Source organism: Salmo trutta, chromosome 13 (assembly GCF_901001165.1).
Source record: "Salmo trutta chromosome 13, fSalTru1.1, whole genome shotgun sequence".
In the NCBI taxonomy this organism is placed as follows: domain Eukaryota; kingdom Metazoa; phylum Chordata; class Actinopteri; order Salmoniformes; family Salmonidae; genus Salmo; species Salmo trutta.
This window is the reverse complement of record NC_042969.1, coordinates 80,080,678-80,092,176: the sequence shown is the minus strand read 5'-3', so window position 1 is coordinate 80,092,176 and position 11,499 is coordinate 80,080,678. Positions and strand designations below refer to the sequence as shown.

At 45.8% G+C, this 11,499-nt stretch overlaps 1 protein-coding gene across 3 annotated transcripts in view; it reads left to right on the top strand.

The window, feature by feature from the left end:
- Positions 1 to 11,499, top strand: part of dync2h1 (dynein cytoplasmic 2 heavy chain 1) — an 87,924-nt gene that overhangs the window by 18,610 nt on the left and 57,815 nt on the right. For all 3 annotated transcript variants that reach the window (XM_029773717.1, XM_029773718.1, XM_029773716.1), the window contains exons 25-33: positions 1 to 260; positions 1,002 to 1,070; positions 1,198 to 1,352; positions 1,449 to 1,581; positions 2,272 to 2,389; positions 2,524 to 2,636; positions 2,713 to 2,826; positions 5,246 to 5,396; positions 6,427 to 6,632. The exon at positions 1 to 260 is cut by the window's left edge and continues 70 nt beyond it. In XM_029773717.1, the coding sequence (XP_029629577.1) occupies positions 1 to 260; positions 1,002 to 1,070; positions 1,198 to 1,352; positions 1,449 to 1,581; positions 2,272 to 2,389; positions 2,524 to 2,636; positions 2,713 to 2,826; positions 5,246 to 5,396; positions 6,427 to 6,632 (1,319 nt within the window). The remainder of the gene's footprint in view (positions 261 to 1,001; positions 1,071 to 1,197; positions 1,353 to 1,448; positions 1,582 to 2,271; positions 2,390 to 2,523; positions 2,637 to 2,712; positions 2,827 to 5,245; positions 5,397 to 6,426; positions 6,633 to 11,499) is intronic.

The window sequence follows — 11,499 nt, the reverse complement described above, 5'->3', positions numbered from 1 at the left end:
GACTGTTGGGTCTTCCTAAAGGCACCACCCTGGAGAGACTGACCTTCTGGGATCTCCTCAGTGTGTCTGACAGCATCACTGACCGAGCCCTGGAGCTCAAGGACCTGAACAGCAGAGCCCAGGCGGAGGTGACCATCAGAGAGGCTCTCAGGGAGCTGGACCTGTGGGGGACTGGAGCTGCCTTCACCCTCACTGAGTATACAGACAGCAGCGGACTCACACTCACACTCATCAAGGACTGGAAGGACATGGTCAACCAGGTAAGGGACATTACCGACACTACCGGACTCACTGACTACCGGACACACTGACTACCGGACACACTGACTACCGGACACACTGACTACCGGACACACTGACACTACCGGACACACTGACACTACCGGACACACTGACACTACCGGACACACTGACACTACCGGACACACTGACACTACCGGACACACTGACACTACCGGACACACTGACACTACCGGACACACTGACTACCGGACACACTGACTACCGGACACACTGACTACCGGACACACTGACTACCGGACACACTGACTACCGGACACACTGACTACCGGACACACTGACACTACCGGACACACTCACACTACCGGACACACTCACACTACCGGACACACTCACACTACCGGACACACTCACACTACCGGACACACTGACACTACCGGACACACTGACACTACCGGACACACTGACACTACCGGACACACTGACTACCGGACACACTGACTACCGGACACACCGACTACCGGACACACCGACTACCGGACACACCGACTACCGGACACACCGACTACCGGACACACTGACTACCGGACACACTGACTACCGGACACACTGACTACCAGACACACTGTCTACCGGACACACTGACTACCAGACACACTGACTACCAGACACACTGTCTACCAGACACACTGTCTACCAGACACACTGACTACCAGACACACTGTCTACCAGACACACTGACCTCATCTCGTCCCATACAGGTTGGTGATAACCGCTGCCTGCTGCAGTCTCTGAAGGACTCTCCATACTACCGCGGCTTCCAGGACAAGGTGAGTCTTTACAGTTACTCACAACGGAAAGCACTGCATCTTTAAAAGTAGCTGCTTTACCTAGTGTTACCGTGTGTGTGTGTGTGTGTGTGTGTGTGTGTGTGTGTGTGTGTGTGTGTGTGTCCAGGTCAGCCTGTGGGAGGTGCGTCTGTCTGATCTAGATGAGTACCTGGTCAGTCTGAATGCCATCCAGAGGCGCTGGGTCTACCTGGAGCCCATCTTCGGACGGGGGGCTCTGCCCAGAGAACAAGCCCGTTTCAAACGGGTCGATGAGGACTTTAGGTACGCCTGTCCCTGTCTGTGTGTGTGGCTCTGTTTTTTTCTGGTCCATTGTCCATGTTGTGCTGTGTGTGTTTCTAAGCTGTGTGTGTTTGTCAGGTCCATTTTGGCTGATGTCCAGAGAGACAACAGGGTGACATCTCTGAGCTCTCGGGCTGGCATCAGAAACTCCCTCATCACCATCTTAGACCAGCTTCAGCGCTGCCAGAAATCACTCAACGAGTTCCTAGAGGTACTGAACGATCAACTACCAACCAGAGATCAGTACATCTCTACTTCATTTGATTCGTCAGTCAGTACTAGTCCAAAGATGGATGTATACATCCTCACTAAACAGAAAAATCAAACATACACTGAGTGTACAAAACATTAAGAACATCTTCCTAATATTGAGTTGCAGCCCCTTTTGTCCTCAGGACTTCCTCAATTCGTTAGACATGGACTCTACAAGGTGTTGAATGTGTTCCACAGGGATGCTGGCCCATGTTGACTCCAATGCTTCCCACAGTTGTGTCAAGTTGGCTGGATGTCCTTTGGGTGGTGGACCATTCTTCATACACACGGGAAACTGTTGAGAGTGAAAAACCCAGCAGCGTTGCAGTTCTTGACACAAACCGGTGTGCCTGGAACCTACTACCATATCCTGTTCAAAGGCACTTAAATATTTTGTCTTGTCCATTCACCCTCTGAATGACACACATACACAATCCATGTCTCCATTGTCTCAAGGCTTAAAAATCCTTCTTTAACCTGTCACCTCCCCTTCATCTACACTGATTGAAGAGGATTTAGCAAGTAACATTAATAAGGGATCATAGCTTTCACCTGGATTCACCTGGATTCACCTGGTCAGTCTGTCATGGAAAAAGCAGGTGTTCTTAATGTTTTTGTACACTGTGTTGAAGTGTCTGTCCTCTTGTAGGAGAAGCGTTCTGCCTTCCCGCGGTTCTACTTCATTGGAGATGATGACCTGCTGGAGATTCTGGGCCAGGCCACCAACCCCACTGTGATACAGTCACACCTCAAGAAGCTGTTTGCTGGTACACACCTACACACACACACCCACACAAGCTCACACCCAAATCCCAAGGTCAATACAGTAACAACTAAAGAAGCTGTCCCCTGGTGAAACGGATGTCTGTAATGACAGTGGATATGACTGTGTTCTCTGTAGGCATCGACAGTGTGGACTTTGACGGGGACTGCCAGCACATTGTGGCCATGCGTTCTCTAGAGGGAGAGGTGGTGGCTCTCAGGAACCTCATACGTATCTCCAACAGCGTAGAGGTAGGGGATTGGAGGGGTCAAAGGGCAGGGGGTAGAGGGTTATATAACTCCATAATAATGTGTGTGTGTGTTCCAGGTGTGGCTGGGTGAGCTGTCTGCTGAGATGAAGGAGACTCTGAAACAGCTGCTGTATGAGTGTGTGTCAGCGGGGAGGAAAGGACAGGTGGACCCGTCCCGCTACCCCTCTCAGGTAGGATTCATTACTCATTGATGCTGTCCAACTCTTCTCTTATTGTGTTTTTCCTATATGACTCCTGTCTAACTCCTGTCTGACTCCAGTCTGACTCCTGTCTGACTCCTGTCCAGATTGACTAATGTATGAGTCCGGTCTGACTCTTGTTTGACTCCAGTATAACTCTGGTGTATCTCCTGTCTGACTCCTGTCTGACTCCCGTATAACTCCAGTATAACTCCTGTCTGACTCCAGTATAACTCCTGTCTGACTCCAGTATAACTCCCGTATATCTCCTGTCTGACTCCCGTATATCTCCCGTATATCTCCTGTCTGACTCCCGTATATCTCCTGTCTGACTCCCGTATATCTCCTGTCTGACTCCCGTATATCTCCTGTCTGACTCCCGTATAACTCCCATCTGACTCCCGTCTGACTCCCGTATAACTCCAGTATAACTCCTGTATGACTCCTGCCTGACTCCAATATAACTCCTGTATGACTCCTGCCTGACTCCAATATAACTCCTGTATGACTCCTGCCTGACTCCAGTATAATTCTGGTGTAACTCCTGTCCGACTCCAGTAAAACTCCTGCCTGACTCCAATGTAACTCCAATAAAACTCTTGTCGGACTCTTGTCGGACTCTTGTCGGACTCTTGTCGGACTCTTGTCGGACTCTTGTCTGACTCTTGTCTGACTCCTGTATATCTCCATTATAACTTCTGTCTGACTCCAGTATAACTCCTGTCTGACTCCAGTATAACTCCTGTCTGACTCCAATATAACTCCTGTCTGACTCCAGTATATCTCCTGTTGTAGAGCCTGTGTAATATATGTATGACTCCTGTACCTCCTGATGTAGATCCTGTCTGACTCCTGATTGACTCATGTATGAGTCCTGTCTGACTCCTGTCTGAACTCCAGTATAACTCCTGACTGACTCGAGTATAACTCTTGTCTGAATCCTGTCTGACTCCTGTTTGACTCATGTATGACTCCAGTATAACTCCAGTATATCTCCTGTATGACTCCAGTATAACTCCTGTATGACTCCTGCCTGACTCCAGTATAACTCTGATGTAAGTCCTTTCTGACTCCAGTATAACCGTTGTGTGACTCCTGCCTGACTCCAATATAACTCCTGTATGACTCCTGCCTGACTCCAGTATAACTCTGGTGTAAGTCCTTTCTGACTCCAGTATAACCGTTGTGTGACTCCTGCCTGACTCCAATATAACTCCTGTATGACTCCTGCCTGACTCCAGTATAACTCTGGTGTAAGTCCTTTCTGACGCCAGTATAACCGTTGTGTGACTCCTGCCTGACTCCAATATAACTCCTGTATGACTCCTGCCTGACTCCAGTATAACTCTGGTGTAAGTCCTTTCTGACTCCAGTATAACCGTTGTGTGACTCCTGCCTGACTCCAATATAACTCCTGTATGACTCCTGCCTGACTCCAGTATAACTCTGGTGTAACTCCTGCCTGACTCCAATATAACTCCAATATAACTCTTGTCTGACTCTTGTATGAGTCCTGTATATCGGCAGTATAACTCCTGTCTGACTCCAGTATAACTCTTGTCTGAATCCTGTCTGACTCCAATATAACTCCTGTCTGACTCCTGTCTGACTCATGTATGAGTCCTGTATATCTCCAGTATAACTCCTGTCTGACTCCAGTATAACTCTTGTCTGAATCCTGTCTGACTCCAATATAACTCCTGTCTGACTCCTGTCTGACTCATGTATGAGTCCTGTATATCTCCAGTATAACTCCTGTCTGACTCCAGTATAACTCTTGTCTGAATCCTGTCTGACTCCTGTCCAGATTGACTAATGTATGAGTCCGGTCTGACTCTTGTTTGACTCCAGTATAACTCTGGTGTAACTCCAGTCTGACTCCAGTCTGACTCCAGTCTGACTCCAGTCTGACTCCAGTCTGACTCCAGTCTGACTCCTGATTGACTCCAGTCTGACTCCTGATTGACTCCAGTCTGACTCCTGATTGACTCATGTATGAGTACTGTGTCTCCTGGTGTAAATCCTGTGTAACTCTTGTCTGACTCCTAATCGACTCCTGTCTGACTCCTGTGTCTCCTGGTGTAAATCCTTTAACTCTTGTCTGACTCCTAATCGACTCCTGTCTGACTCCTGTGTTTCCTGGTGTAAATCCTGTGTAACTCCTGTCTGACATCTAATCGACCCCTGATTGGCTCCTGTATAATATCTGTCTGATTCTTGTATCTTCTGGTGTGGAGCCTGTGTCATTTTCTGTCTTACTCCTAATCGACTCCTGATTGACTCCTGTCAGGCTCTGCACCAGGAGATACAGGAGTCAATGTAACATCTGTCTGACTCTTGCACCTCCTGGTGTCGATCCTGTGCGACTCCTGTGTGACTCCTGTGTGACTCTTGTTGTCTCTGGTTATAGGTCCTGTGCTTGGCAGAGCAGATCCAGTTCACTGAGGAGGTGGAGAGTGGTCTGAGAAACAGCAGTTTGCAGCAGCTGGAGGTGGAGCTCACCGCTAAGCTGGAGCACTACACCAGCGTAGGCACCAGCTCTGAGGAGACGGGAAACACAGGTCTCTGTGTGGTTGCTTGTTGTTAGTGGCTCATTTGGGAGTGGCAGGTAGCCTAGTGGTTAGAGCGTTGGGCCAGTAACCGAAAGGTTGCTAGATCGAATCCCCGAGCTGACAAGAACCTGTCGTTCTGCCCCTGAACAAGGCAGTTAACCCACTGTTCCCCGGTAGGCCGTCATTGTAAATAAGACTGTGTTCTTAACTGACCTGCCTAGTTAAATAAAGGTTATCCAGTACATGTGTGTCTCTCCCCAGCTCCCCAGGCTAAAGAGGTCAGATGACCAGTACATGTGTGTGTCTCTCCCCAGCTCCCCAGGCTAAAGAGGTCAGATGACCAGTACATGTGTGTCTCTCCCCAGCTCCCCAGGCTAAAGAGGTCAGATGACCAGTACATGTGTGTGTCTCTCCCCAGCTCCCCAGGCTAAAGAGGTCAGATGACCAGTACATGTGTGTCTCTCCCCAGCTCCCCAGGCTAAAGAGGTCAGATGACCAGTACATGTGTGTGTCTCTCCCCAGCTCCCCAGGCTAAAGAGGTCAGATGACCAGTACGTGTGTGTCTCTCCCCAGCTCCCCAGGCTAAAGAGGTCAGATGACCAGTACATGTGTGTGTCTCTCCCCAGCTCCCCAGGCTAAAGAGGTCAGATGACCAGTACATGTGTGTGTCTCTCCCCAGCTCCCCAGGCTAAAGAGGCTTGCTAAGAGGCTGCAGTAAAAACTGTCAGTCTAATCTAATGGCCGGCCCCTAATGAATAGCTACATAAAGCAGCTCCTGTGGGGACCGGCTGGGGAGGAGAAGCTCTCTGACTGAGAGGCCACAAAACTCCGCTCACATCACTAATGCCTAAGCATTAGATACAGTCCTGGGGGAGACATGACTAGGGCCAGATCTAAAAGCATCTTATCAATACCGTTAGCATTATCAACAACCACTCTAGGCCTACATAGCTCTGATCAGAATCTGTGCACTATATTGGTAATAGTGAGCCATTTTGAGAGACAGGGTCTGTGCTGATAGTATTCTTCTCCCCCATAGAGTCAAGTGTGTTGCAGCTGAAGCTGAAGGCTCTGATCCTGGACATCATCCATAACATCAGTGTAGTGAAGCAGCTGTGTGAGGCGGGGGTGAGCAGCCCCGACTCCTGGGCCTGGAGGAAACAGCTCCGTTTCTACCTCAACAACGACAAATGCTGCTCCATACAGATGGTTGACGCTCACTTCAGCTACACATACGAGTACCAGGTACAAAAACCTCTACACAGATATACAGTACCAGTCAAACGTTTGGACACATCTAGTCATTCAAGGTTTTTGTTATTTTAAGTTTTTACTATTGTCTATATTGTAGAATAATAGTGAAGACTCAAAACTATGAAATAACACATATAGAATCATGTAGTAACCAAAAAAAGTGTTAAAACAAATGAAAATATATTTTATATTTGAGATTGTTCAATGTAGCCATCCTTTGCCTTGATGCACACTTTTGGCATTCTCTCAACCAGCTTCATGAGGTAGTCACCTGGAATGAATTTCAATTAACAGGTGTGCTTTGTTAAAAGTTGATTTGTGGAATTTCTTTCCTTCTTAATGCGTTTTAGCCAATTAGTTGTTTTGTGACAAGGTTAGGGGTGGGATACAGAAGATAGCCCTATTTGGTAAAAGACCAAGTTGATATTATGGCAAGAACAGCTCAAATAAGCAAAGAGAAACGACAGTCCATCATTACTTTAAGACAGTCCTTCTCAAATAGTGGGGCGCGCCCCCCTGGGGGTGCTCGGAGCGATGCCAGGGGGGCGCTTGTGACCCTGGGGAACATGCTTTTTTTTGCCGCAGGGAGTAGGTTTTTTGCACCGAACAGGAGCACACAGCACAGAGCAGGAGATATGAAGTGCAGATAACAAACCCTTAAGAGACACCATGGAAAAATATTTAACAGGGATGAAAAGAAAGGCGGAGAGAGACGGAGATAATGAGACAAACGTAAGTCTCCCGAAAGCTAAGACGAGGAAATATGACAAAGCGTATGTAGCGCTTGGCTTCACTGTGACTACTGTGGGAGACGAGGAAAGACCGGTATGTTTACTGTGTCTAAAAATGTTGGCAGCGGACAGCATGAAGTCAAATAAATTAAGGCGTCACTTAAAGACATTACACCCCAATCACGCTGATAAGCCGCTCGAGTTTTTTCAGCGAAAACGTGCCGAATATTGCCAACAATCGTCCCGCTTTGTGAATGCTACTTCAGTAAACCAGCGAGCACTGTTAGCATCATATAAGGTGGCGTACCAAATTGCTCAGTGCAAAAAACCCCACTCCATAGCAGAGGAGCTGATACTGCCTGGAGCATTAGACATGGTCTCTGTCATGCTGGATGACGCAAGTGCTGCAAAAATAAAAACTACCCCTCTGTCCAATGACACTGTCGCCAGACGTATAAATGACATTGCTGACGATCTTAAAGAACAGCTGGTAGATAAACTCAGACAAACGTTTTGCCTTACAGTTCGATGAAGCAACTGACAGCAACAAAGACTGTTTGTTTATCGCTTATGTACGTTTTGACATGACAAACTCCATGTGTGAGGATCTACTTTTTTGTAAATATGTCAGAGACAGAGCCACAGCTGAAGAGCTATTCAAAATGCTGGACTGCTTCCTGACTGAGAATGGGCTAAAGTGGGAGAACTGCATTGGTGTTTGCAGGGATGAGAAAAGGACTTCGGGCACTCATCAAGAAGGCCTCACCTAATGCTGAGTGGACACACTGTGTTATACACAGAGAAGCACTGGCATCAAGGCACCTTTCCTCTGAATTAAGTGAGGTTATGACTGACATTGTAGGTGTAGTCAATTGTATAAAGACCAGACCACTAAAAACAAGAGTCTTCTCTGCTATCTGTGAGGAGATGGGATCTGAACATCAAGCTGTGCTGTTTCACAGTGAAGCAAGGTGGCTGTCACGAGGAAAAGTCTTGTCCTGAGTTTTTGAGCTCAGAGAGCAGATAAGAATGTTTTCGGAGCAGGAGCACAAGTATGACCTCGCAGAAAAATTTAGTGATGAGAACTTCCTGGCAAAACTGGCCTACCTGAGTGACATATTTGGAAAGCTAAATGAACTAAATCTACAGCTTCAGGGGAAAGATTAACACCTCCCTCAGGTCACAGACAAGATCAGCTCTTTCACTCGAAAGCTTGCAATGTGGGGCAGGCGACTTGATGAAGGAAATACTGATTCATTCCAGAACCTGCATGAATTTGTTGACACTACTGACTATGATGCCACCTCAGTGATTCCATATATTAACCCCTGTGCGGCCTCCGTCCCGTATCCTATCGCTATTAGCATAACAAAATGTAATAATTTTTTTTTTTCAAATTATATCGTTTTATAGATACACCTCTCCTGAATCGAACCACGTTGTCTGATTTCAAAAAGGCTTTACAGCAAAAGCAAAACATTAGATTATGTTAGAGGAGTATATCGTAAAAGTAGCCACATAGCCATTTTCCGACCAACCACATGCATCACAAATAACCAAAAAACAGCTAAATGCAGCACTAACCTTTTACAAACTTCATCAGATGACACACCTAGGACATCATGTTACACAATGCATGCATTCTTTTGTTCGATAAAATTCATATTTATATATAAAAACAGCATTTTACATCGGCACGTAACGTTGACTAACTATTTTCCCTCAAATGCATCCGGTGAAACAGTGCTACAATTTACTAAATTACTATTCGAAAACATTTTTTAAATGTAAGATTTATAGATGAATATCTCTTGAAAGCACCTGTAATGCCAGATTTAAAAATAACTTTACTGGGTAATCACACTTTGCGATAAAAGGGGATGCGATACTCAGAAAATTACCTAGTAAATATAGGTCTGCGCCATCTTGGAACAATCGCATATCACATCTAGTCTTGTATACTATTGTCAATAATCCCTTACCTTTGGTTGTCTTCATCAGAAAGCACTTCCAGGAATCCCAGGTCCACAACAAATGTATTTTCGTTCGAAAAAATTACTCCTTTATGTTCCATTAGCTTGTTGTTGTTAGCGCGTCTGAAGGCTGATCCAAATGCTCCGTCGGCCGCGGGACAGCTATTTCGAGAAAATTCATTTTTTTTCCATTTACGTTCGTTCAAACATGTCAAACGGTGTATAACATAAATCTTCGGGGCCTTTTTCAACAAGAGAGCCAATAAGATTCGAGGGAGACGATTGCATTGTGTTTCAAAACGTTTCGAAAGGGGAGGGAAGCCAGGGCCGCCGGCGTCATAATGGTGATGGCCCTCCTCATGTGACCAATTTCAACAGCGTCTCATTCATTCAGTTTTAACAGTAGGAGACTCAAACCACTTTGTAAAGACTGGGGACATCTAGTGGAAGCAATAGGAAGTGCTCAATGAACCATTGCTCACTGTGTGAATTACAGGCAAAGATGTGAAGTTGAGTCCACAATTCAGAATTCCACATCCTGTTACGATCGGTCTCTGGGTTTTGACTGCCATATGAGTTCTGTTATACTCACAGACACCATTCAAACAGTTGTAGAAACTTTAGGGTGTTTTCTATCCACAAGTATTAATTATATGCATATCCTAGCTTCTGAGTTTGAGTAGGAGGCCGTTTAAAATGGGCACACATTTTTTTCAAAAATCGCTGTAGCGCCCCCTATCCTAAGGGAACGCCAAGAGGTTTTAAGGAGCATATTTCATCACTGATGGGATTCTTTAAAAAGTACTTCCCTGAAAACAGTTCCCAATGTGACTGGGTGAGAGATCCTTTCAATGCACCAGCTCCAACTGGTTTCAGCTCTGCAGAGGAGGACCAGTTCATTGATATGACGTCTGACTCCACATTGAGACTGAGGTTCACATCACAGACACTGAGTGAATTCTGGCTGAGTGTAGAGAGGCAGTATCCACTCTTAGGGCAGAGGGCCATGGGCATTCTTCTTCCTTTTGCAACATCTTATCTTTGTGAGACTGGCTTCTCTGCTGTTGCTGCACTGAAGACCAAGTACAGGTCCCAGCTAAACATTGAGCAGGAGCTGAGAGTTGCAGTATCATGCTTCAAACCCCGCTTCGAAAAGCTGTGCTCTGCAAAACGTGCTCATTGTAGCCATTAATCCTGACTTCCTCATTTTGATAAAAAAAAATCAGCACAAATTGTTTTATTCATTTTTGTTTTATAGGTGAAAGTGTTTCATATATTGTGCTCCTGAGTTAATGTTGCTGATCAATTTGAATTTATTATTATTTATTGATTATATTTCATTTAAATTTTCAATATCAAATGGTCAAAAAATGTTTACAGTTTAAATAAGGTTAGTATTTTTTTTTTACCTTTCAGGCAAATTGATGCACTTTAAGTCTTTTCTGTTACAGACTAAAAAACAATGTTAATAAAGTTATTCTTTGTTGTAAGTTGATCTGTTTCTTTCTTTTTTTATTTTCTTTAATGTTAATAAGGATACAATGTTATGCAATTTTATAGACAAATGACACTATTTACAGTCGCGGCGGAGAGTTGGGGGGCGCGAAATGTTTACTTCTTCCTAGGGGGGGGGGCGTAACAGAAAAGAATTGAGAAGCACTGCTTTACGACATGAAGGTCCGTCAATATGGAACTTTGAAAGTTTCTTCAAGTACAGTCACAAAAATGATTGAGCGCTATGATGATGCTGGCTGTCATGAGGACCACCACAGGAAAGGAAGACCCAGAGTTACCTCTGCTGCAGAGGATAAATGCTAATGCTTCAGAGTTGAAGTAACGGACACATCTCAACATCAACTGTTCAGAGGAGACTGTGTGAATCAGGCCTTCATGGCCGAATTGCTGCGAAGAAACCACTACTAAAGGACACCAATAAGAAGAAGAGACTTGCTTGGGCCAAGAAACACGAGCAATGGACATTAGACCAGTGGAAATCTGTCCTTTGGTCTGATGAGTCCAAATTTCAGATTTTAGGTACCAACCTCTGTCTTTGTAAGATGTAGAGTAGGTGAACGGATGACCTCCGCATTTGTGGTTCCCACCGTGAAGCATGGCGGAGGAGATGTGAGGATGTGGGGGTGCTTTGCTGGTGAC